The 23,669-nt window shown below is 43.5% G+C and overlaps 1 protein-coding gene across 1 annotated transcript in view; it reads left to right on the top strand.

The window, feature by feature from the left end:
• Window positions 1-23,669, top strand: part of LOC144769175 (snaclec bitiscetin subunit alpha-like) — a 265,480-nt gene that overhangs the window by 116,416 nt on the left and 125,395 nt on the right. The window contains exon 5 of the mRNA XM_078653194.1: window positions 13,170-13,284. Within this exon, the coding sequence (XP_078509320.1) occupies window positions 13,170-13,284 (115 nt within the window). The remainder of the gene's footprint in view (window positions 1-13,169; window positions 13,285-23,669) is intronic.

Raw genomic sequence — 23,669 nt, 5'->3', positions numbered from 1 at the left:
GCTGCCAGGTAGGAGAAGGATCTTCCTCCCATGGTGGTTCTTCGGATGCGTGGAACGGCGGCGAGGGCGTGGCTGGTGGATCGAAGCTGGCAAGTGGGAGTGTAGAAGGTCAGCGGTTGTTGAGGTACCTGGGGCCCAGGTCGTGGAGAGCCTTGTGTGCGTGGGTGAGGAGTCGGAACGTGATTCTCTTGTTGACGGGGAGCCAGTGGAGGTCTCTCAGGTGTCCGTAGATCTGGCTGTGATGGGGGATGTCCAGGATGAGTCGTGCGGAGGCGTTCTGGATGCGTCGGAGTCTCTTCTGTAGTTTGGCTGTGGTTCCGGTGTAGAGGGTGTTTCCGTAGTCCAGTCGGCTGGTGACGAATGCCTGGGTGACCGTCTTCCTGGTTTCGGTGGGGATCCATCGGAAGATATTACGGAGCATGCGTAGGATGTTGAAGCATGAAGATGAGACGGCGTTGACTTGTCTGGTCATCGAGAGGGAGGAGTCCAGGATGAAGCCCAGGTTGCCTGCGTGGTCCGATGGTTTGGGTGCGCTGCCCAGGGCAGGGGGCCACCAGGAGTCGTCCCAGGCGGAGGAAGATGGTCCCAGGATGAGGACTTCCGTCTTGTCTGAGTTCAGGTTCAGGCGGCTGTTCTGCATCCACTCGGCTACGTCTTTCATCCCTTCGTGTAGGTTAGTTCTGGTGGTGGCTGGGTCGTTGGTGAGGGACCAATAAGAGTAACTTTTAACTATCAATTTGGCAGAAAACAGGGAATTGTCTGCCCCATTCGCTATAAAAAAGATACACAGTTATATATCATGCTGACGTACAGTGGGAATGCCATAGACCCACCCACCAGGTCAAACAACGTCCCTCAAAAAGGCCTTAATTACAGAAAAATCATTCAGAAAAAACGTTGTGATAACGCCATCATCGACATGTTATTCTCTAGAAGGGACCTATATGCAAAAGAGTGTTCCATAATCATAAGGACTTTTTATCCCTCGTTCTCTCCTAGTCTGAAAAACCTTTAACTAAATCATTCAGCTTTGAAATAAACACAGTTTGCAGAAATTAAAGTAATCCAAATCAAACTATAATTCACAGGTGCAATCATTAACATTAAACTGGGCATATTTTTCATTGTTGTATTCATAAGGGAGGGTCTAGAACTCCATATGTTAAAAAGGTATATTTATATGAAGGTATGTGTAGTTGTCCTATTCTGCTCTAACATATTCTGGCAGTGGATATTCTGGCATGTAAATAATAAATCTCAATATTCTGTCAGTAAAGTGTTGGAGACGGCTCTGTGAGGCCCCTTTTCTTGTCAAGCACCATCTCCCTGGCACTTAGTTCTTCCTTTCTCCTTGGTCAGCTGAGAAACGTCTATAATTAGACATGGAATGGATTACTTGGTGTTTTACCTTGTAAAACAGCCTGCAACTACCCACCTATCAATGTTAAAAGCTGTGTCATTGACCAGAGGCTAAGTTAAATATGTGTTAGACCTGACAGCCTTAGGGTGGTCTTCCCCAAACGTTTCTCCTGCTTGTCTCCTATTTCTGATGATTTCTTTTGTTGGCCTTAGGACTATGAACACGTTACCACTGTCAACCAGTGCTAAAGTGTATGTGCTTCTTCCCTAAAACATGGTTTGATTGACTTATACACACTTGTTACATATAATTTACCTTCACGTCCTTAGTGCAGTGTACTACATGTACCCAGGCCATGTACATTAAATGCGGCTAGTGAGTCTGCAGCACTGCTTGTGTCACCCACTCAAGTAGCCCTTAAACATGTCTCAGGCCTACCACTGCAGAGCCTGTGTGTACAGTTTACACCGCCACGTTGACTTGGCATTCAAAACCGCTTGCCAAGTCTTAAACTCCACTTTTATTACATATAGGTAAGATCTCAGTAGTCCATAGGGCAGGGTGGTATGAAACTAAAATGAAGGACATGTTCTTATAAGGGTTACATGTCCTAGTTGTGAAAATCTTCCAAACTTGTTTTCACTACTGAGAGGCCTACCCATCTCATAGGTTAACATTGGGGATTCTCTATTTTATTTAATAAGCTGTGATTTCTAATTGAGAGAAGGTAGCGCTCATGTTTAGTACCTCTAGAATGGTAATGACAATTCTCTTTAATGGTAAAGTTGGATTTGTAGTTACCATTGTGAAAATTTCACTCTTAGAAAGCTGTATATTTTCTTGCTCTTAGCCATTTGGTGTCTGCTGCCTGTCTTTCATGGCTGTCTGGGTTGGGTGACAATTCATGTTGTGTATTGCCTCTAGACAGCCACACACAAAGGAAGGTTGTGTGTGATTTCTTGCATCTTCCTACAATGACAGTAGGGAGAAGCTTGGTACAGCCTCACACGTACATCTGAATAGGCTAGGCTCTGTCCACACACAAAGGGCTGCCTAGCCCCTAGACTCTAGTGATTATGGAGCCAGGCATCTGTGTACTTCAAATACCCTTTTTTTAAGTCATCCCCACTTCAAAGGCACAACTGTATATAAGTATCTGTTCTTGCCAAGAAGAAAAACTACTGCGATAAAGACTGTCACTCTGCTGAACGTCTGCTCTGGGAGACCTCTACCCTGCTCTTCTGCCCTGCTGCCTGCTACTCTATCTGGCTGGACCTTCATCACTTGACCCAGAGCGACTACAAGGGCTATCTGTCTAGCCTTCTTGTCTTATGAAGACGCAGGGACATCAAAGTCTTCCATCCTGCTCCTGTGCCTAATTCATTGGAAGTGGACTAAGCTGCTTGCTCCAGTGGCATCGAAGCATCCTCTGCTGTATGAACAGAATCTCTGCATTGTTGCTGTTGCGGGAGCAGAACTGGGTCATTGCACTTTAAACCAGTCCTGCAGTGAGAGACAATCAACACATTCCCTCAGCTGTGTGAAGAAACCTGGCGCATCAGCTGCAGGAACCAACGCTTCTTGACCAGCACTTTATCTTCGGAACCTGTGCATCTCCATTGTTGCGTGGAAAAAACTAACACATCTCTTTGACTGCAGCATTGACACCGGGTCATTGCTCGACTGCACCCCGCATCTCATTGTTTACAACCAGTATTAAGGTACTTTTTCTCAGTGGTACCTGTGTGGGTCTTGTATCTGGGACATGCTCCATTGCGGTCGACCTGAACTCTAGACTTTGTCCCAGTCCAGCGTGACCAATTAACTCTTTAGGCACTTACTGCTTCTAAGCACTTTTTTGCATTTAATCTTTAAAAATACATATCTTGACTTCTATTTACAGGACGTTTGTCATTTTGGTCTTGTTTTATTAATACAATGATAATCTATTTATTCTAAACTGGTGTGGAGTCTTTATGTGGTGTTTTCATTGAGTTAGTGTTTGAAGTATTTTTACAAATACTTTATACATTGCGTCTTAAGTTAAGCCTGCCTGCTTTGTGGCAGGCTACCAGAGGGTGAGCACAGGTTAATTTATGGTGTGTATCTGACTTTCCCTGACGATAATTGTAGTTTATGCTTGGACAGGTTGCATACCTCTGCTAACCAGAAACCCAATTTCTGACATTGGTAATCAGCATTGAGGATAGGAATTGTGTTTGTGCAGTACCATATAGTGACTTGGTGTACACTGCTACTTCACATCTAGACAAATTCTCTCTAAGTTGACATTTTAGATTTCTCTAAAAGTTCCCCAATTTCTAACTGTCTTTTGAATCTATGACCCCCTACGAAAATGGAGGATAAACTGACCAAACTGGGCAGCTACACTGTGGCCCAGATCAAGGACGTTTCTCAGGAGAGCAGGTTGCCGACCAAGAGGAGCATCAAGTAGGCAGAGCCCCAGAAGACTTTGAGGGCATCGGGAGAGGCCCACAGATGCCCACAGATGATGAGGAGGAAGGATCAGGTGCTGGGGAGGAAATAGATTAGGAAATGTCTGAGAGGATCGACATGCAACCTGCTGAGGGAGTGGCAACCATCCTCACAGTACCGGAAGTCTACTCACCTGCAGGAAGCAGTGTTGGCGCGCGGAGGCCTATTTAAACTACCTAATGCAAGCGCGCAGCTTGAAAAAACTGAACTGAAGATTGTAGGAGGTGAACTGATTTTATTAATCACTACAAGGGTCTGGTTATATCGAGGCTCTTTTTAGCCAAACGAAAACTTTGGAAAGTTAATTTTTGAGTTTTAATCTTAGGGATTTGCTCACCTTTTTAATTGCCCTGGTCCACACACTTGCATTTAAAATTGAAATTCATCACTCGCTGCTTTAGTGTGGAACTGAAAGCTTTACGCTCTAGTTGCAAGAGGGCGGAGAGAAAATGGAGGAGAAACTATGCAGATATAGATAGAAAGGAACTAAAAGTAGCTCAGGCCCGCTACAAGGAAGGCATGGCGAAGGCCAAAGCAGATTTCTTCGCCGACTTTATTATGCACGCTCTGAATCGCACCAAAGCACTGTTTAGCATTGTGAAGAATCTCTCACACCCAACCAGTACAAGCAACAAGGTGGTCGCCTCGCAGCAACTTTGTGATGTGATTGCGATACATTTTGAGGAAAAAGTCAGTAAGATTATGGGGGAATTAGGCCCTAATAATAGGGACGATCGGATTGGAAGACCAGGAGAAGACTCCATAGCAGTCACCTGTTTGGAAAACTACCAGATTCCATTTGAGGACCGGTTTAATGAGCTGGCCCTGAGCATTACATTTGTCTCCCCCCGGGACCCCTTGCTCCATATAATCTGGAAAACATCTGGTAAGGAGACTTTCCCTTGGTTGCGTCAAATTTGCATCCAATTTTTAGAAGAGGGAGTAGTCCCGGAAACATGGAAGAAGGCGATAATCACTCCACTGCTCAAGAAATCCTCCCTTGACCCCCTGGTTCCAGCCAATTTTAGACCAATATCTCTCCTACCCTACCCAATTAAAATCTTGGGAAAAATTGTCAGTAAAACCTTGTCTGGATATCTGGAGGTCAACCTCCTACTAGACAAGATCAATTTGGCTTCCGCCCGGGCCACAGTAATGAGAATGCCTTGGTCACATTATGGACAATCTTTGGATACGAGCAGACAAGGGAGAATCCTCCGTTCTAGTATTACTTGATATGTCGGCTGCATTCGACACGGTGAACCACACAGTACTGCTGGAGAGATTAAAAATGACTGAGGTAAATGGATGTGCTTTGCAATGGTTACGTTCATACCTAACTGGAAGGCAACAGATAGTGTCATTGCCCCCTTATGAGGCGAGCCAGTCTCTAGTTGCGCATGGGGTTCCGCACGGATCGGCGATCATCCCCATCCTCTTTAATATCTATCTATCTGTCTATCTGCGTCCCCTTCTCTCTTTGATCAAGTCCTTCGATTTCGACCTGGTCAGCTACGCGGACGACACCCAATTGGTGTTTTCCCTGAAAGGGAAAGGGGCGGTATCAATGTACAAGTTTCAAGAGTGTATGCGCCAGACAGCAGGCTGGCTCAGGCAGAACTCTCTACAATTTAATGGGGGGAAAACAGAGGTGCTGCTCTGTCCTTCCTCTAGTGTGCACCAATCACTAATGCCAGACTGTAAGCTCTCCGCAGAGGAAGTCCCGTTGATTCCGGCCAAAACTGTGCGTTACCTGGGGGTACAATTGGAGGGTAATCTCCAGATCGAATCCCAGGTTAACAAAATGATCAACGTATTCTTCGCGTTGTTGCGAATGCTACGTCAGATCCTTCCGCTCCTGCCGAAGGACATGCGTTCCCTTGTGGTACAGAGTGTAATTCTTAGTAGACTGGACTACTGTAATGCTCTGTACTTGGGAGCACCACAGTACAACATACAGAGATTACAGAGAGTCCAGTCCATGGCAGCTAAACGGGCCCTGAATAGGCAACGGAGGATTGCTACGAATGCAGCCTTGAGAGATCTATATTGGCTGCCCATCAAAGAGAGGATCCGTTTCAAGTCCCTATACATCGTGTACAAAGCGGCACACGGCATGGGCCCTATTCCTCTATGGGAAAGATTTTCTTGGTACAATCCGGAAAGGCATCTCCGCTCTTGCAATGTAAACGTGGTAAAGACCATCAGCTTTAAGAGAGCCAGGATGGGCGGTAGAGCCTTTGGATTGGTGGCGGCTCAACTCTGGAATGACCTTCCCCAGTCCATTAGACAGTCCTACACGCTAACCGGCTTTAGAAAGCTGGTGTAAACTTGGCTATTCCCGAGGGGTGGTACTCCCCCACTGTAATGATGGACTGGTTCAATCGTAATACCTTCTGAAGTTCAAGAGCCAGGATACCCGTAGGGTGACAGTTTTGCGCTATACAAATGCATGATACAGTACAATACAATACAGTGTGTCACCCAGGAAACTATCTCCAGACGGGCTAGGGAACAAGAAGGTGGAGAGGAAATTGAGACAGGAGCTTGCCAAATTGGAGCATGAACAAAAGCTTGCAAAATTGGAGCAAGTGTAACAGCTTGCACATTTGGAGAGAGAGCGAGCTCAAGAGAAGAAGAGAGTAGCAATGGAGGAAAGGAGGATGGCCCATGAGCTAAGTCGATTCAGAGAACTGAACATTAGAGACGTATGGGTGGAGTCCAGCAGTAATAGTGGCAGCATAGCTAGTGTCCACTGGTGAAGTAATGGTCTAAATACCAAAATACTTGGTGCCCAGACATGTGGAGAGTAATGATATAGATACATGGTTCTCAGCCTATGAAGAGGCTGTAACGGTGCCCAAGGTTCCTGAGGAGCCTTGGGGTAGCTTGCGGAGGTACATGCCAAAAATGGAGAGGGGCACAGTGTTAAAACTAGAGGTAGAGGAGCAAACACACTACACTGTGGGCTGACCACTGAGAGGTATATGCACAGATTCAGTGGCAGCCACAAACCTTCATCACAATCCTAGTTAGAGTTCCTTGACTATGCCATCAAGGCACTGAATGGCTAGGTGAGAGGCAGCGAACTTGATGAGTCAGGGCTGTACAACTTAATTTGGAAGGAGCACGTGGTTGATAATTGTTTTCCAAATCTGAACCAACACCTGGTTTATAGAAAATTGACTGACTCCAGGAAGCTGGCTTAGGAGGCAGACATCTAGGTCAGCACAAGAGTGTCCAATAGGGTATCTTGTGGGGGCTCCCAACAGGGTGGTAAGTGTTCCCTATGGAAGAAAGTGGATGGAGAAAACAGGAGGACGTTATCTCAAGCCCACAAAATAATTCACAGGGGAAAGGGTCACATTCACAATCTAGCTGCCATAAAAATTGTTCTCCTGACAAGAGTCAAACAGAAACTCCCAAATGCTATTCATATTTTCAGTATGCACACTACAAGGGAGTCCCACATGCCTAAAAAAGAACACCCCTTCCTCCAGGGGTGACAAGTATAGTGCTTTGGGTGGAGTTTGTCCCAGTAAGTGTCCCTGGATGACATGGAGATGGTTGCAAAAATGTATGTGCCATCTAACAATGCAAAAAGTAGGCAATGGGATAACATCAAAGGTGCTGAGGCTCGGAGGAACACAGGCCCCAGTATGACTATCATAAGGGGTTAGCTGGTGGCCCCAGAGCAAGTTATACCCAATTCATTCAACCATGGTTTGTAGGTGACAACAGGGAGTGTCACCACCTAGTGGCCCTCGTCCCATTTGGATGAGTGGGGGGTCATCTGGTCGTCTAAATGTTGCTATCAGCTCTGCCGTGCCTTTGGACTGTTTGTTAGGGAATGACCTTGAACATATTACCTGGAAGGATGTAGAGCTTAAGGCACACCTGGAAATGTTAGGGTTGACTAAGTGGATATTTGTTACAACCAAGTCCATGGCTGCCTAGAAGAGGAGTCAACAAGATTTTGAGCATGGACGAATGGCCAGATAGCCGCCAAAAGAAAGAAGGGCAAGGGGTGCAGGAAACCAGCCTCTGATGTCTCTTAGCTGAGGTGGATGGGGTGCTGGAGAAGGCCACTCTGGTGATCACTGAAAAGGACGTTGCCTCCCTTGGTGACCTGACTTAACTTGCTTAATATAGGAAACAGTGGTTCCAGTAGCGCAATGAATGTATGATCAATAATCAATACATAACATAATGTCCAATAACAATATGAAGGTTTCTGCGGATGTAGGAGGGAAAAACATAGCTCAACACCAAGTTTATATCATCATCGATATTGTATTTTGCGAAAAAGATAGCTTCAATATTTACATTTTACATTTTACACTTAGTGTTTTGAAAATTGCAAAAGTGTCCCAAGTGTATAGTGTGAACCCGAAGAAGTAGTTGAACAGACAGTTAAGTGACAACAAGTGACAGTTATATACACGGTTTCTACAGGGTATAGTTTACAAGGGAAAGGGAATTGACCAATAAAGCAATTATCAAAAATGTTCACAATGACTATTTTAAATCATAGACACAGGTTGTAAGGTTCATTCCCATATAGCGTCGATGGCGTTTTGACCCGTCAGAGGATGGAGGATCTCGTCAGGACTGGGGAGGTGTGGGGAATCTGTGGAGGAGAGAACAAGGTTTAAGTGCTAGAAACACTATGTGTTAGGAATTAAAAAATTGGAAAAGGGAAGGACAATTATGGAGGCCTAGTTACCTGGAAGAAACGGGCTCGGTGGCTCAATGATTAAAAGTGCCAACCATGCGTGAAAATAAGGAAGATGGAATTACTTACAGTGGACCCAGCCGGGTACTGTGGGGAAAGGAAAAGGATACTTGTCAAGAAAATTGCACAATGAGCGGCATAACAGGTGAGCTATACCCGAAGGGTGGAGTACTTACCACTGTGAGTGGTAGTATCGAGGACGAAGATCCAAACAGGTCTAAGCCGTTCTGATACACACCCAGGTCAGCCTTTTTTAGGCAGAGGAACAAGGCCCAAAAGGAGAGTCTGGTACCAATACCCTGGGGAACGCCAAACCAGGAACAAACATTACCAATGGGGGCCACAACCATACTAGTCCCGACCATTGACAATATGGAGACAATCCCCATCTTGACTTCCACCTGTCCAAACATGTCTTATCCTAAATCTCACTATTAAGCAAGGGTCTCTGTTTTGTGATCACGGAGAAAACCAATTTCTTCAATCTTAAAGCTGAACTATTCCAGTTTTTTAGGAAAAAACGTCTTAAATTATTCTTTAAGGACCGTGAGCTCACCACACATGAGTCAGACACAGGACTTAAACCACCATCCACCTTCTATCCCACTAACGGAATGATGCCACCTGAGTTACTCACTTTCGAAAATCTCATCATACAGAGTGTAGATAATCTCAAAAACACGAAACAATTCACACCCTATAACATCACATTAGCAGAACGGCATGCTCTCAATACCCTCAAACATGACACCATGATAATTCTGAAACCGGCAGACAAGGGGGGTGGGATAGTGATTCAGGAGAGAACTGACTATGACGCAGAGATGTCCATGGGCAAGGAACAACCACAGGGTTAGACATAACAAGGTTGGCTGTCCATATCTGGTCGAGTGTGTGCCCTTTAATATGTGTAGCAACAGTCAACTGTGATTAAGATTTAGCCCTGGGAGTAGGTCAGTACATTTGGCAGAGTGAGGATCACCTGATGTGTCATTGGCCCAATAATTAAAATCACTGATCAATAAACTGTTTGCCTTATATGTTGTGAGGTGGGCAACCTGTTCACCCAGAGATTGTGGGAACAGTGGCATTTTCTGGGGGTGGTGGGCCTGTAGAGTAAAACACAAACCAAGGGGGCAGAGTCAGATTCTAATTTCATCACAAGATTGTCTACTGACGGTAGATCAGGAGGAGTTAGTGCAGTGAATTTCAAGTTGTGGCATATTATGGCTGCTACTCCTCCCCCCACCTTCCCCTGAGGGCAGTTGTCTTGAAGTATATAGAAGTCACTAGGTAGTGCAGTTCTGCAAGGTACAGTGTTGTAGGGATTCTGCACAAGCACAGACTATCCCTAATAGTATGGGACCTTAGTGAATAATGCCTGAGTCATCCTACCACCTTAGTACCCATGAGCCAAGGACTGACTAGCTATAGTGTCTCACTTGCTCTCCTACTCACTCACAGAGAGACACATGATTAGACAACCCAGAACACAACAGTCTCAACTCTCTCAGAATTTACGGTTGCAAGACACATCCTTTTGCTTGCATTCTTGTACTTGTCCACAATAAGATCAGACAGAGACACAAATCAGTTTAAAATATTTATTTTAACTAACGTGCTCTAGTATGCACTATACGTGCCACAGGAAGCAGGAAAATGTATAACATAAATATGTTAAGCGTAGCTATTAGTCTGTAAATCATGAAAGGAGCTATCATTATAAAACAACAATATAGCCTAATCTCCCTCCCCTTGTATAGAAGCAGAAGGGTTATGTATCAGAAAATCTCTGGGCGTTATCTGCAGACCCCGTACCTCAGTCTATAGATGGTAGATCACATCGCAGGTGCTGTCTGGCTCTTCTCCCTGGAAAAATCCCTCTCCAAGTGTGTCCTACCTATTTGTGTATTCCAAAAGGACTAAAGTACATATTCCCCAAATAACAGCTGCATCGGTATGTTTTGTCTAGGCTTGACCGGAACAAAATAACAAAGGACATTGCTGATCGATCTTGTTCACAGTGTTCAGACCAAATCTCAGGATCCTGCAGAGTGTGAACACAGTGATAGGTTCTCATGTGAAAATGGCTAAAGAGGTATTTGCAAAATAAACTTGTGTAGTAACGTTTGTAAAGCAGCAAACTATCTGCAGTGTGCTTCTGCTAACTTAAAGAAGGTAGCAATGTGCCCATGTGAAAACAGAAGGAGTGCCCAACCCTGGAGGGCATGTGGCAACAGGCCAAGGCCAATGAGGCAGGTGATGGATCACATTTATTGGGTGGACAATATCCTTTGCATTAAATCTAAGGTACCTGTGCCTGGATCAACAAGGGCCCTAGTGGTCTCTCAATGCTGCAGGTTCTTACTACCAGAGCTGGCTCACGAAATACCTCTTGAAGGACATCTGAGTCAAGACAAGACTTTTGCAAGGATTGTCCCTCACATTTCTTAGCCTAAGAGAAAATTCCCTCAGATGCATTCTACAGGACTTGCTTGACTTGCCTGGTCAGCGGGAAGACAGGGCTGAAAGCCCTCCCTAATCCATTACCTGTCAGTTGCACCCCCTTTGAACCGGTGGGTATTTCCCTTTAGGACTTATGGATCACCAGACAGACTCCGACAGCAGGTTTATCCTGGTCCTGGTGGACCATGCCGCAAGATACCCAGAGGCCATGCCTCTGAGGGCTGCAACTGCACCTGCATGGGGATGTTTACCCAAGTGGGTTTCCTCAAAGAAGTGGTGTCTGACAGAGGCACAACTTTCATGTCTGCTTATATGCAGTCAGTGTGGAGTTACTTACAAGTTGTTCACCACCCTATGATTCACAAACAAATGGGCTCTTTGAGCCACAACGGCATGATCAAGGGCCTGCCTGAGGCCCTGGGGTATCGGTTTAACAACCTTTCTCTTGCTTATAGAGAGGTACCACAGAACGGAGTTGGGTTTAGTCCCTTTGAACTTCTGAAAGGTCATCCTGTAAGGGGACATCTTAGTCTGGTGAAAGGAGGGTTGGAACAAGCTCCAAGGAAACCTCCCAAGATGTAGTTAGCTACATGCTAGAATTTCAGGAGCCAGATGGTCAAGTTGTGGAAGCAAGCTTCTGACAACTTAGAGGCCAGTCAGGAGGTGATGAAGCAGTGGTACTACCAGATGGCTACACCTTTGGAATTGCATCCTGGAAAGAGAGCCTGGGTGATGGTACCTCTGTAGCCATGGGCCCCACAATTACCTTAGATAGGCTCTATTGTGGAGAGGAAGGGGAAGTCAACTACCTGTTGGACCTAAAGACCCCCAGAGCCCCTCAGAGGGTGCTCGATATCAACTGTCTCAAACCATACTTTGAGAGGTCTGAGGTCACCCTGCTTCTGGTAACGGAGGGAGGTGAGGAAGAGGAGAGTGAACCTCTCTATGACTTCTTAGCATCCAAATAGAAGGATGGTTCTCCTTTTCCTTTCTCTCACTTCTGAAACTACCCACCGGTATATCAATGGTGTGGACGCAGGAGACAGCCTTTCTGCGAAGAATAAAACTTGCAGGAGATAGCCTTTCTGCGAAGAATAAAACTTGCAGGCTTTCTCACAAAGGGAGGGCCAGCATCAGGGGCTCTGTATCTGGCCCCACGCTCTTTTGCTGTCAGCTTGAACTCTTGACTTTGTCCAAGTTCTGCACAACCAATTTACTCTTTAGGCGAGTACTGCTTCTAAACCCTATTTTTGCATTTAATCTATAGAAATTCCTATCATGACCCCTACTTATTAGATGTTTGTCTAGTTTTATTAAATAATCATCATCTATTTTTCTAAACTGGTATGGAGTTGTTTTGTGTTATTTTTCATTGTGTTATTGTTTGAAGTGTTGCACAAATATTTCACATTGCCTTTTAAGTTAAGCCTGCCTGCTATGTGTCAGGCTACTGAGGGTGAGTACAGGTTATTATATGGTGTGTATCTGACATACTGTGACTAGGATTGTGGTTGAACAGGGTGCATACATCTTGCAACCTGAACCCCCATTTCTATCAATATGGTTAGCGAATTTAAGAAATAAGCCTAACATAAAATGTAATGCAACTAAAGATATTAAAATATGTATGTCATGAATAAACTTGTATGTATAATTAGAACAGTGGAATGTTGAGAGCTCCATTGAAGACAACGGAGTGGCTGTGAGCATATAATGGCTACTGTAAGCATGGAGCTCCAACATTCCAATGGTTTTCTTTCTAGTTCTCCCATTATAATTTAGAACATTCCACCCCTAGTGGGTGGACTGTTCTAATAACCTTATAGCCCTTCTGCGTATGGCTTACCTGTTGTTAAAGGCCCTTATTATAGGCTATTGCCTGTGATTTGGGCTATAACTCGGGTTCATGGCCTATAACAACCAGTATAGCCCTCAGCATCGCGCTATAAGGCTATATTAAATCTTCCCTGTCTGATATAATTATTCATCTCTCTGGGTTTACTGAAATTTAATACCACTAAGCTTGTTCCGACTTGGGAAGTTGGGGCAGTATTGTACGTCTTTAGCTACAAACTATTTGATTGATCACTCTGAGTTTTTTGTTACCTGAAGGAGGCCGAGTACATGAATACCGACGGATCTAAAATGACAATTCAGCGATTTGGTAAAGGCCAACCTGACAATCTTGGCAATGAAGACTACATCGGTTCCTGGTTTGTTGAGAATGGTAAGCAGGTTCTTATTTTTTTTTTATTCATAGATAGACATGAACAAGGCTTAACATGTGAAGGCCACAAGGTAATTCAATGAACTCTCTAGTTATATAGTGTTATAAATTCAAATTAAATATGGTTTTGATTTGGGGACAGCAGACTGATTTTGCTAAAGAAATGTAGATCAGTGAATTGTGTTTGCCTGTTGCCTAAGCCTCCTCAAATATCTGAGATTTTTTTAAAGTGGAATGTTGGTAGGATCAACAAATTATTCATGAGAAAATATTGTTTGCATAATTTCAATGCACCTAATTAGTGTAATGTTCAACTTCAAAACCAGAAAGTTTAAACCGACAGACAATTGCGTAATTCTATTTATGTAGCTATTTTGGACCAGGGCCTCTCTGCAGGGTCACCCCAAACTGTATGCCTTCACTCCTTTCCTTTGCTGAACCCATTTTCTCTTTGACATTTAGCACTCTGTGCACTTTAACCCTGCTAACCGGTGTGAAAGTGCTTGTGGGCTCACATAAAATGGGGTACAAGTAGCAGATATTTCATTGATACATTTAATTTGCTTTAAAGTTCCTTGTATATTGTACTATATGTACCTGAGGCTTATACAGTAAATGCTACTGGTGGTTCTGCCGTACTAAGTGTGCCATTAAAGTAGCACTTTAAAAGATGTCTCCGAACTCTCACTGCAGCCTATAGTAAAGTTTGAAAACTGCTATTTCGACCTATCAAAACAAACGTTAACCAGGCTTAAACCTTCCCTTTCTAATATGTTATGTAATCCCTAAGATAGGTCTCAAAGGCTCTTACGACAAGGGTCATTGTATTTATAAAGTAGGGCTCATATACTTATGGTTTACATTTCCTGGCAGTGAAAAACTCCTCACTTCTGTGAGCCCTATCTCTCAATTGACTAACACCTGGTTATCATATATTTAAAAAGTGCTAACGTTAGACTTGGAGCACATATAGATAAATAGTAAACTCTCAAATGGATTTGTCGTTTGTCCAGGCATGTAGTTTGGCTGCTCTGTTAACAATTTTTTTAATTCTTGCAGAAGCACTGTAGCCCAGTCATTTTATGTGTGAGCTGGATCTTCGTTTCCAACCAGCACAAGGACCCTAGTGAGTCAGGTGATGCGGATCTCATTTTCCAACACAGTTTAATAAGTGCGTCCATCCTTACCTGGGCTAGGTTGAATAACCGGGATTCCAATCGGACTTGTGTTTAGGAAGTATATTGCAGAAGTCAAAAGATGTGTTTAAACAGGATGAACTGCAATTGGTTCAGGGTGGATGCATCCCTCCTCTTTAGGCGTCCTGAGCCATATGTACATGAAGGGAGGAACTTAGCTACTATAACTTTTAGCAGGTAGGAGTGAGACAAACAACCAAGCTTTTTATGAAGTATATTGAACGCGAAAAACATTTTCTTTGCCAAAGCTCGTCATTAAACTAAGTATTCCTTGTATGGTAATCTGGAATTCAATTACCACTCCTAGGTATTTAGAAGATCTGACCATATCTAGTTTGTTCCCTGCTGCTTTGCACTTGAATTTAATGGGAGAAGGCTGGTATTTGCTGAAAAACAGATTACCCTTGTTTTGTTATAATTTAATTCCAAGCCCAGCGATTATGTGTATGAAAATAATTTCAAATGGATTACAATTTAAAACTCTTCTAATGATGAAGCCGGATTTTAAGTTACAATTTTGAACAAAGTCACTTGAAAATTAATAAAGTTGGCATTTTCTTGTCACATCTGTCCTTGGATTCTTCCTCTGTCCTGGGTCATATATCTGAATGGCCCTACCATTGGGTTTTGTGTATTTCTTACAGACAAAAATGCTTTAATGGGCATTTGCTACGGCACACAAAAAAGAATCTGACACCTGCATGTTGTCACCCCAGATAGTTTGGAGCCTTACAGAGGAGTGAGAACTTTCCATTAACAGATATTGGGGTAGGACAGGGAGCCCCCTACACAAAGTCTGGCCCTAGGTATAAATATTGGACCCTCTTCAGAACGCTCCTGGACTTGTGGAAGTTACAGAAGAAGGCCTACCATGTTGGCAGAAGATAGCCCTGGTGCTTGAAGGACTGCCTTGCTGCTGAAGATGGAATATTGGACCTGTCTGCCTTAACTCCAAGCTACCTAAAATGACTCCAGGGGTCAGTTGGATTACCTCTTCTAAGAGATAAAGGGACACAGCAAGCTACAAAGGCCTCCATGCAACTGCCTAGCTGACCTGCTGCAATGGGCCTGCCTGAAACCTGCAAATGGACCTGCCTGAACCCCATCGCTAACCTCTGCTGGAGGAAGTTTCTGATTCCCAATAGGTGTCCCACAGGAAACCCTGGCTGGCATGAAAGAGAACTCCTCCTTGCCTAGCTGAAGGTTCCAGCTGTAAGCTTCAAAGGAACTGACGCCGCCGTATACCACCGCACCTCGCAGCACAGCTGAGAGCCTCATCAGAAGCAAAGCAGAGGGACACAAAGCCACACAAAGCCTTGTCATATAGCTAAGAGCTTCATTGGATCTGATGCAGAGCAAAGCGAAGCCCGCAAAGCCTCACTACACAGCTAAGTGCTTCATTGGAACCAGCACAGAGTAATATGAAGCCAATACCTTGCTGTACAGCTGAGGGCTTCATTTGACCTGATACAAAGTGACACAAAGCTCAGCAAAGCCTCTTCACACAGCTGAGAGCTTTCTCTGAAGTGATAAAGAGTAATATGAAGCTTTATAAAGCCTCACCACCAGGCTGAGAGCTTCATCGTATCTGACGCAGAGACATTCAAAGCCTCAAAAAAGGCTCGCAGTGCAGATCTCAAACCTATGATAGGATGTGCAACTCACAGTGGGCCAAACTTGGTCCAGTTCCTGGCCCGCGCTCTATTGTTGTCAGCCTGAACGTATAACATTGTTCCAGTTCAGCGCTACCATTCACTATAATATTCGTCATAAACCAAGGTCAAATGAGAGGTTTGGAGGAGTTAGGGTGATCTTTCAAGATAGCTTGAACTTGGTTATTTTTGAGGTTGATGCGGTCGCAGGCTTTGTGTTACTCAGCTTCGCTATTAAAAATGATGATGGTCAAGCTCTGACTGGGATTATCTGCTATCGACCTCCTGGGGTCTTCAGTGTGCTGCAGCAGACTTTCACTGACATGGCGGCTACTCACTGAAGATTGGTGATCCTGGGTGATTTCAATATTTGGTCTAATGGCTCGCTTGAGTCTGCCTATTCCAATGTTCTTCAATCCTGTGAATGCCTTGGCCTATTTCAGCAGGTGTCCAAGGCCACTCATATGGGAGGGCACATGCTTGATTTAATTTTTGCAGAGGCTAATCACCTTTCTATTGGGGAAATTTTGCCAATGGATTGGACGGACCATTCTTTGATCACATTTTTTGTAGATGTTGCTACTTACAGTTCTCGGGCAACAAACTCTGTTAGCAACTATGTGAGCAGAGATTGGAAGGCCCTTCTGCGAATGAAGGGTAATGTCCTGTTATTCAGGGTAGAGGATTGTTTCTCCTCAGAAAGGCAAGTTAATGAGAACTATGCTTCCTTCTGTACGGAGATCACCTCAACCCTGGATTTACTAGCTTCCTTAAAAAATCATCGTAATAGGGGTAGATCTTCAGCTGCTTGGTTTAATAAAAACCTAAAAAACTTCAAACTGGAATGTAAGCATGCTGAGAGGAGGTGGAGATGTGGTTACCAAGACCATAATATATGGAAGTCTAAGATTGCGGGATATAAGAAGCGGATCAACATGGCTAAGGCAGACTATTTTTCCTCCTTGATACTTAAGGCCCCCAACAGTTCTAGAAGTAGTTTTAATATTTTAAACAGCTTGACCAGCCCCGAATGTTCTAGGAACGTAATACCATCCTCCCAAGAGCTCTGTGAGGACCTGGCTATGTTCTTCCATGATAAAATCATAACCATTATTGAGGATCTGGGAGGAGTCAACAACTACTGGGGGTGGTTTACACTGAGATTATTGGTTGTGACAATACGGTGGAAAATGACTTTGAGGCATCTGATGCTAGTGTAGATGGAGTGGCCGTCAATCGCCTTTCTGAGTTTACGCCTCTGGGAGTGGATGACTTCAATAGGTTGGCTTTTGGTGTCCTCTCTGGGTCTCCTCTTGATCCTGTGACACATAAAATTTGGATTGAATTTAAGGCAGAGCTATTTTCCACTCTTCGGTTGATTTGCAACCAGTCTCTGTCTAGTAGTGTGTTCCCGGTCTGGAGGAAACAAGCATTAGTGACACCTCTGCTAAAGAAGCCCTCGCTTGACCCGGAGTGTCCTAAGAACTTTAGGCCTATCTCTCTCCTGCCTTATCCAGCTAAAATTGTGGAGCGAGTGGTGAGTAGCACTCTGTCCAAGTTTTTGGAACAACATAACCTGCTGGAGGAGGTTTAGTTTGGCTTTCGGTTGGCCCACAGCACTGAAACGGCTCTGTGACGGTGAGGGCAGGCAGCTGTTTTGGTTCTGCTTGACCTGTCTGCCTCCTTCGATACGGTTAACCATGGGATTCTGCTGAATAGACTGAGAGAGGTGGGGGTGATGGGATCTGCCCTGAGGTGGCTCCAGTCATTTTTACTGGATAGACAGCAAGGGGTATCCCTCCACCTTTTCAATCAGCCTATACTAAAATCTCACATGGCGTTCCACAGGGCTCGGCTACCAGCCCGATTTTATTTACCATCTATATGAAACCCTTGATTGCTGCCATCAAAGAGCATAACATTAACATTGTTAATTATGCGGATGACACACAGTTGATTTTCTCCCTTGAGGGAGACCAGTCAACCTCGTTAGAAGTGTTTCATAACTGCCTGCGAGATACAGCTATCTGACAGAAGGAAAACTCGCTGCAATTCAACGCGGATAAGACAGAGGTTCTTTATTGTCCTATGGACAGGGTTCCCTCTGTCTTGCCTAGTAACTTCTGGCCCGCCACTACCTCGTCCATGGTTCAACCAGTGAAGAACCTCCGCAACCTGGGCGTCATGTTTGACTATAAACTCACCCTGGAAGCTCAGGTCATGAAAACTGTGACTTGTTGTTTGTCCATTATTAGGTCACTGCTGAAGATTCTTCCTCCGCTACCATCGCATGTTCGTGCATTGATTGTGCACAGTACTATTTTTAGTAGACTTGATTATTGCAATGCTTTGTTTCTCGAGTCTCCTAAATTCTTGTTTGACAGGTTGGAGAGGATTCAGTCAACTGCTGTCAAGTTGGACCTGGGGTGGCCTAGAAGATCCGCTTCCTCGGCGGCCATGGCCGAACTGCATTGGTTTCTATGAGATAGAGAGTCCAGTTCAAGTCTCTCTGCATAGTCTTTAAAGCCTTGCATAGGTTGGGACCTGTGTCTATGCAAAGAAGGTTTGAGTGGTATGCTCCTGTGAGAATCCTTCGTTCTTCCTTGGCACGACTTGTAAAGATTCCTAGATTCAGGAAAGTTAGGGCAGGTGGTCGATCCTTTGGGATTGCTGCTGCCAAACTCTGGAATCAGCTCCAATTGGAGCTAATACAAGTTAGTGATCTCCTTGTCTTTGGAAAGAGACTTAAAACCTGGTTGTTTCCTAAAACTTAGTTGGCTTTTCGGCACTGGTACACTCTCTTTCCTTTCCTTAACCTGAGCCATCAGCGCCAGGATGCCTTTTTGGTGATAGTGTGCTTTATAAGTTAAATAAATAAATAAATAAATAATTTACCTATAGTTCGTGCTTCCAGCATCTTGGTGCTATTTTTACTTCAAATCTTAAAAGTCAGTTCTACTGATGGGATATTTGGTGCTTTGGTATCATTTTATGTATTGACATTTACTCTAGTTTCCGAACTGGTATGAGGATTTTTATTGAGTTTTTTCACTTTATTTGATTGTGTGCTGCATAAATACTTCACACATTGCCTTTAGGTTTACCCTAACTGCATTTGTGCCAAGCTATCAGAGGGGTAAATATAGGTCAATTTAGTGACTCGACAAGGATTGTGGCGGTTGCCTGAGTGCACCTTCCAACCCTTCAATCAAAAACCCAATTTCCTACACATTATATTTATCTGTGTCCACCGTGTAACTATCAAGAATGTGTGCAATTCTTAAGAAAGAAGACCAATTAAACAATTGTTTAAAACAAATGAATACCAACTATTGAAAAATAGTCTGTATCATGCCTATTTGGATAGGAATTTTAAGCATGTTTCTTAAGCTTCAGAATGCACCACCATGCCTCTTGGTAACACATTTCTCTTTTCAGTTTGAGGTCCACCCTAGATCTATCAAGTCTTTATCTGTGAATGTCCCATATGAGAAAGAGATCACTACTCCTGCATTTGTGAGGCCAGTGTCTCAGTGGAATTGTTAAAATCACTAATCACTCTTCAAGAGATGCAAATAAGTAAATACATCAGACTTTGGGAAAAGGAATTACAACTGTAGTATTGCTTTTAAGATTGGTCTAGGTACAACCACCAATGGCTTTCTTGTAAATTCCCATGAAGCCTGAATACAAAATGTAGAGCTAGTTGCCCGAACTTACCCTCCAAAGAGATTTCCTAGTACCATTCTGCCATCTTAACAACCTGATTCTGAAATAACTGATGCTGGATGATAAGAAGGTAGAGAGTAGTTAGTAGAACTATCTGTAAACCGCAGCAAGTGAAAGGGTATTTGACCATCTTGCATCTCTAAACCACTACATATTCTGCATAGAGCCAGAGGACAATTGAAATCACAACTGTAGAACTTCTTTAGATCCACTTCCTGAGGTGTTAATACTATCAATCAGAGCTTTTTGCCTTAAACGTATCTGATGCTTTTATTTTTAATCATCCTATTCAAGGATGAAGCATTGAAAGAAAGGCAATGGGTCTCTGTGGGCCTTTCTAGATGCTGGGTGAAGTTCGATCCCACAGACTTCTGTCTTTGTCTTCAAAATGCATTGCCTAAGTTAATGGAATCTATGGACTCGCGCACTAGCACTAGGGATCAGTGGCTTTTATCCAATTTGGATAAAATTTGGATCTATCACTTTAGCTGCAACCCGGCAATAAATTCAACTTGCGCCTTCCTGTCCCCATAGTTAACTAATGTGGTGTTAGACCTTAAGAAAAACTACAAGCAACTGCAGTACGTAAATAGAAAATAATTCAGCAGAAGATAAAATGATGCTGAAGGAGGTTCCTGGAATGCATTATGGGGCTTGTAGGCTGGCATGTACTACTTATCATTCAGTACAAAATTCCACAGCCAGTAGTGCTCCCAAAGACATTTTTCAGATTGTAAAGTTTTAATTAGATCCTGCAAAAGTATTGCACCAACCCTCTCTCTCTCACAAATTTATTGAAACAAATTGGTGATTTGTTTCTGGAATAAACTAGCTATCATCTATTCCACTTTTTACAATTCTGCCTTTTCAGATGATACAATTACTGCAGCTATTGTCCTTTACATTCTATCAGCCTTTGAAGGCTGTCAACTTTCTGACTTTATTAAATGCCATTAAGTTATGTTCTACCTCAGACCTTCTGCCTACTGGATAAGCTAACAATAATGAGCACTACACTATCCCCCATCCTAGTTGACCTGGTGAACACCTCTGTATGGTGTGGCATTTTCCCAAGGGGATGGAAACATGTTTTGGTGCTACTGCTATTTAAAAAAACCCTTACTTGGAGGTATCGACATGGGCCATTTAGCCCCCTGTTTCCTCGTTGCCTGTTTATGCTAAGACACTTGAGAAGCACATTAATGTCCAGCTGTTTGCATTCTTGGAATCATACACTGGACTGCATTTTTCCAGAATTTTGAATTTTGATCAAGAGATAACACTGAACCTGGTATGTTAGGCATTACTGAATGTCTTAAGCTCCTTCAGATCTGGACAGCGGAGGAACTGCGGATCTAATTCTTTTGGACTTAAGTGTTGCGCTTGGCACCATCTTCCTACAAGTGCTCATCAAAAGATTAGCAGATGCTGGTGTTAGTGGATTTGCTCTTTCCAGGCTTCAGTCATTCTTGGAAGAGCTTTTCTTTCAGGTTATTACTAAACCTTAGGAATCTTCTGTGTGTAGGTTACACAATGGAGTTCCATAAGACTGCCCTCTGAGTCCAATAATATTTAACATATATGTCTGCACACTGGCAGATATAGTGGAAAATCATGGCTTGTCTCTCTACTCCTGTGTGGATGACAGGCAAATCATTACAGCACTTTCCAGGTTGAAGAACAGCACTTCACAACATGGTGCTCTGTCTGGAGAATGTGGCAAACTGGATGCAGCCTAACTGCCTGAAATCAAATGGAAACAAGACGGATGTACAATTAATGGGTAAAGAGCCCCAGTTGTAGGGGTCTCTACTGTTGGCGCGAGAAGTTAGGTACGTACCCTTCTCCTAGCAGGTGATTAAGGATCTGAGTTTTTCGTTGAATGATAGACTGACTATGGATCAACAAATCACTAAGGTAGCTGCATGTTATTTGGTCCTAATCCTATGCTTCCCAAAAATACTATGGCTTCTACCGTCTGAGATCTGAAAAACTAATGTGCATGCTATAATAACCTAAATATTGGATTACGGCAATGTGCTAAATCTGGGAGAAACTATTTCCGGTCATTAAGGTCATTTGTGGCTGCACTATGAATATACATCACATTGATATTTTACAAAAGCATATATTGATCCCAGGACCACTATGGTGCAAAAGCTGGGATGCAGTTTAAAATCACAACAGTGACACATGGCGGGAACACTGATATATATTTATATGTCAGGTGGTTAGGTCAGTCATATATACCAAAAGGGCTTGTATTTCATTTTTATTAAAACCCTCAAAGTGGGGTTGTTTGTGTGTAGCTTATTAATTGAATTATACTTTATTGTACTAATAAATAAAATCTTTACAATATAAACAACTTTGCAGTATTTCACATACCAAGCACTAATACATAAAATCAGTGAGGCAACAATTCATTAAAACATAGGGGAACATGTGCCAAAGGGCTCATTAAGACAAATAAAGTAATTCAATGCAAAGAGAAAATCTGTAACCAGAGGAAAAAGAAAACATATAGCAGTATAAAGTTAACTGCATACAGAACCATAGTCACTGGCAGGGTAGTACAATACTTTCAAGACTGTGCTGGTGTCTTTGGCTGCTATGGTACATGCACACTGGAGTAGACCACTAGGATTAGCGGCATAGAGCTTTCTGCATTGCAGGGAAGTCAAGTGCATGAAGTGCTTGTTCTTAGGCTGGGAACTGGCCCTGGAGATGGAGATGGAATGTGCACCTCTAGTGACAGTAGTAAAAAAATCACATGGTACATGCAGTACAATCAATTGCACAAGGCTAATGTATTTGTCAAATTTCATAGGCTCTGTAACTGTAAACACTTGGGGGAGATTTACTAAGATTTTATACTGTGTTTGCGACCTAAAAGTGATGCAAATCGGAGCAAATTCTTTTTTTCCGATTTACTTTCCAGCGCTAAACTTGTTTAGTTCTGTAAATTACCTAAAAGTAACATGAATCAGCGCATAGCGCTGCCTTGTATTACTTAGCTCCAAGCGAGCTTACCATGGGTGGTGTAGGGCATTGGCATGCACCCCTAAGGTTTCTGTTGCTAAACCCTATTTACTCAATAAAGTAAACCGTGTTTAACGCCCTTTTGACGTAGACGCAATGAAGGATAACTGCTTACATTTTTCCTTCTTTTTACAACTTTGTACTTGTTCTTCACATTACGACACATGTACAAGGTGGGAAAAGAGTTAAAGTTAGTCTAGGCATGGTATTATTTACTGGAGGGATATCCTTCCAGTAAAAAACCTATGCTAGACTCAGGAGAGCACCCTTGCACTATGGCGCAAAGGTGTCTCCGTGGCGCACGGCAGCTGATCTCAAAGCCGGTGCTAGGGAGAGTGGAGGAGAATGCCATATTTCAGTAAATTTGGCGCTCTCCTGCTCTCTTCTTCTCATGCAGTGCTGCATTGGTGGCAGCTGCACTGAGTTGTGTGAGTAAGCAATAAATCTGGCCCCAAGTTTGTGGCCTTGTTGCACGTCTGTATGCCATAGGTAAGAAGGAGTGGTTTTAGCAGTGTGAGGCACGGGAGTAAAAGCGTTGGGCAACAGCATAATAAATTATTAAAAGACTCATACTTTTAGGATCAGAGTCTACAGTTGACTGTTTTAATTAATGACTAACACTTGGGGTTTACTCCTTTGACTTGTAGCCCTATTATTTAATGCAGCCTTTGTGAAATGCACAACAGAGACAAGGTAGAGGTCTAAAGCAGTCCGGCTGGCTGTTGGCATACGATGGCCCCACAGCTTCTAGTTGTTTTGATTTAAT

Source organism: Lissotriton helveticus, chromosome 1_1 (assembly GCF_964261635.1).
Source record: "Lissotriton helveticus chromosome 1_1, aLisHel1.1, whole genome shotgun sequence".
In the NCBI taxonomy this organism is placed as follows: domain Eukaryota; kingdom Metazoa; phylum Chordata; class Amphibia; order Caudata; family Salamandridae; genus Lissotriton; species Lissotriton helveticus.
The sequence above is the reverse complement of the archived record's forward strand: the minus strand, read 5'-3'. Positions and strand labels throughout refer to the sequence as shown.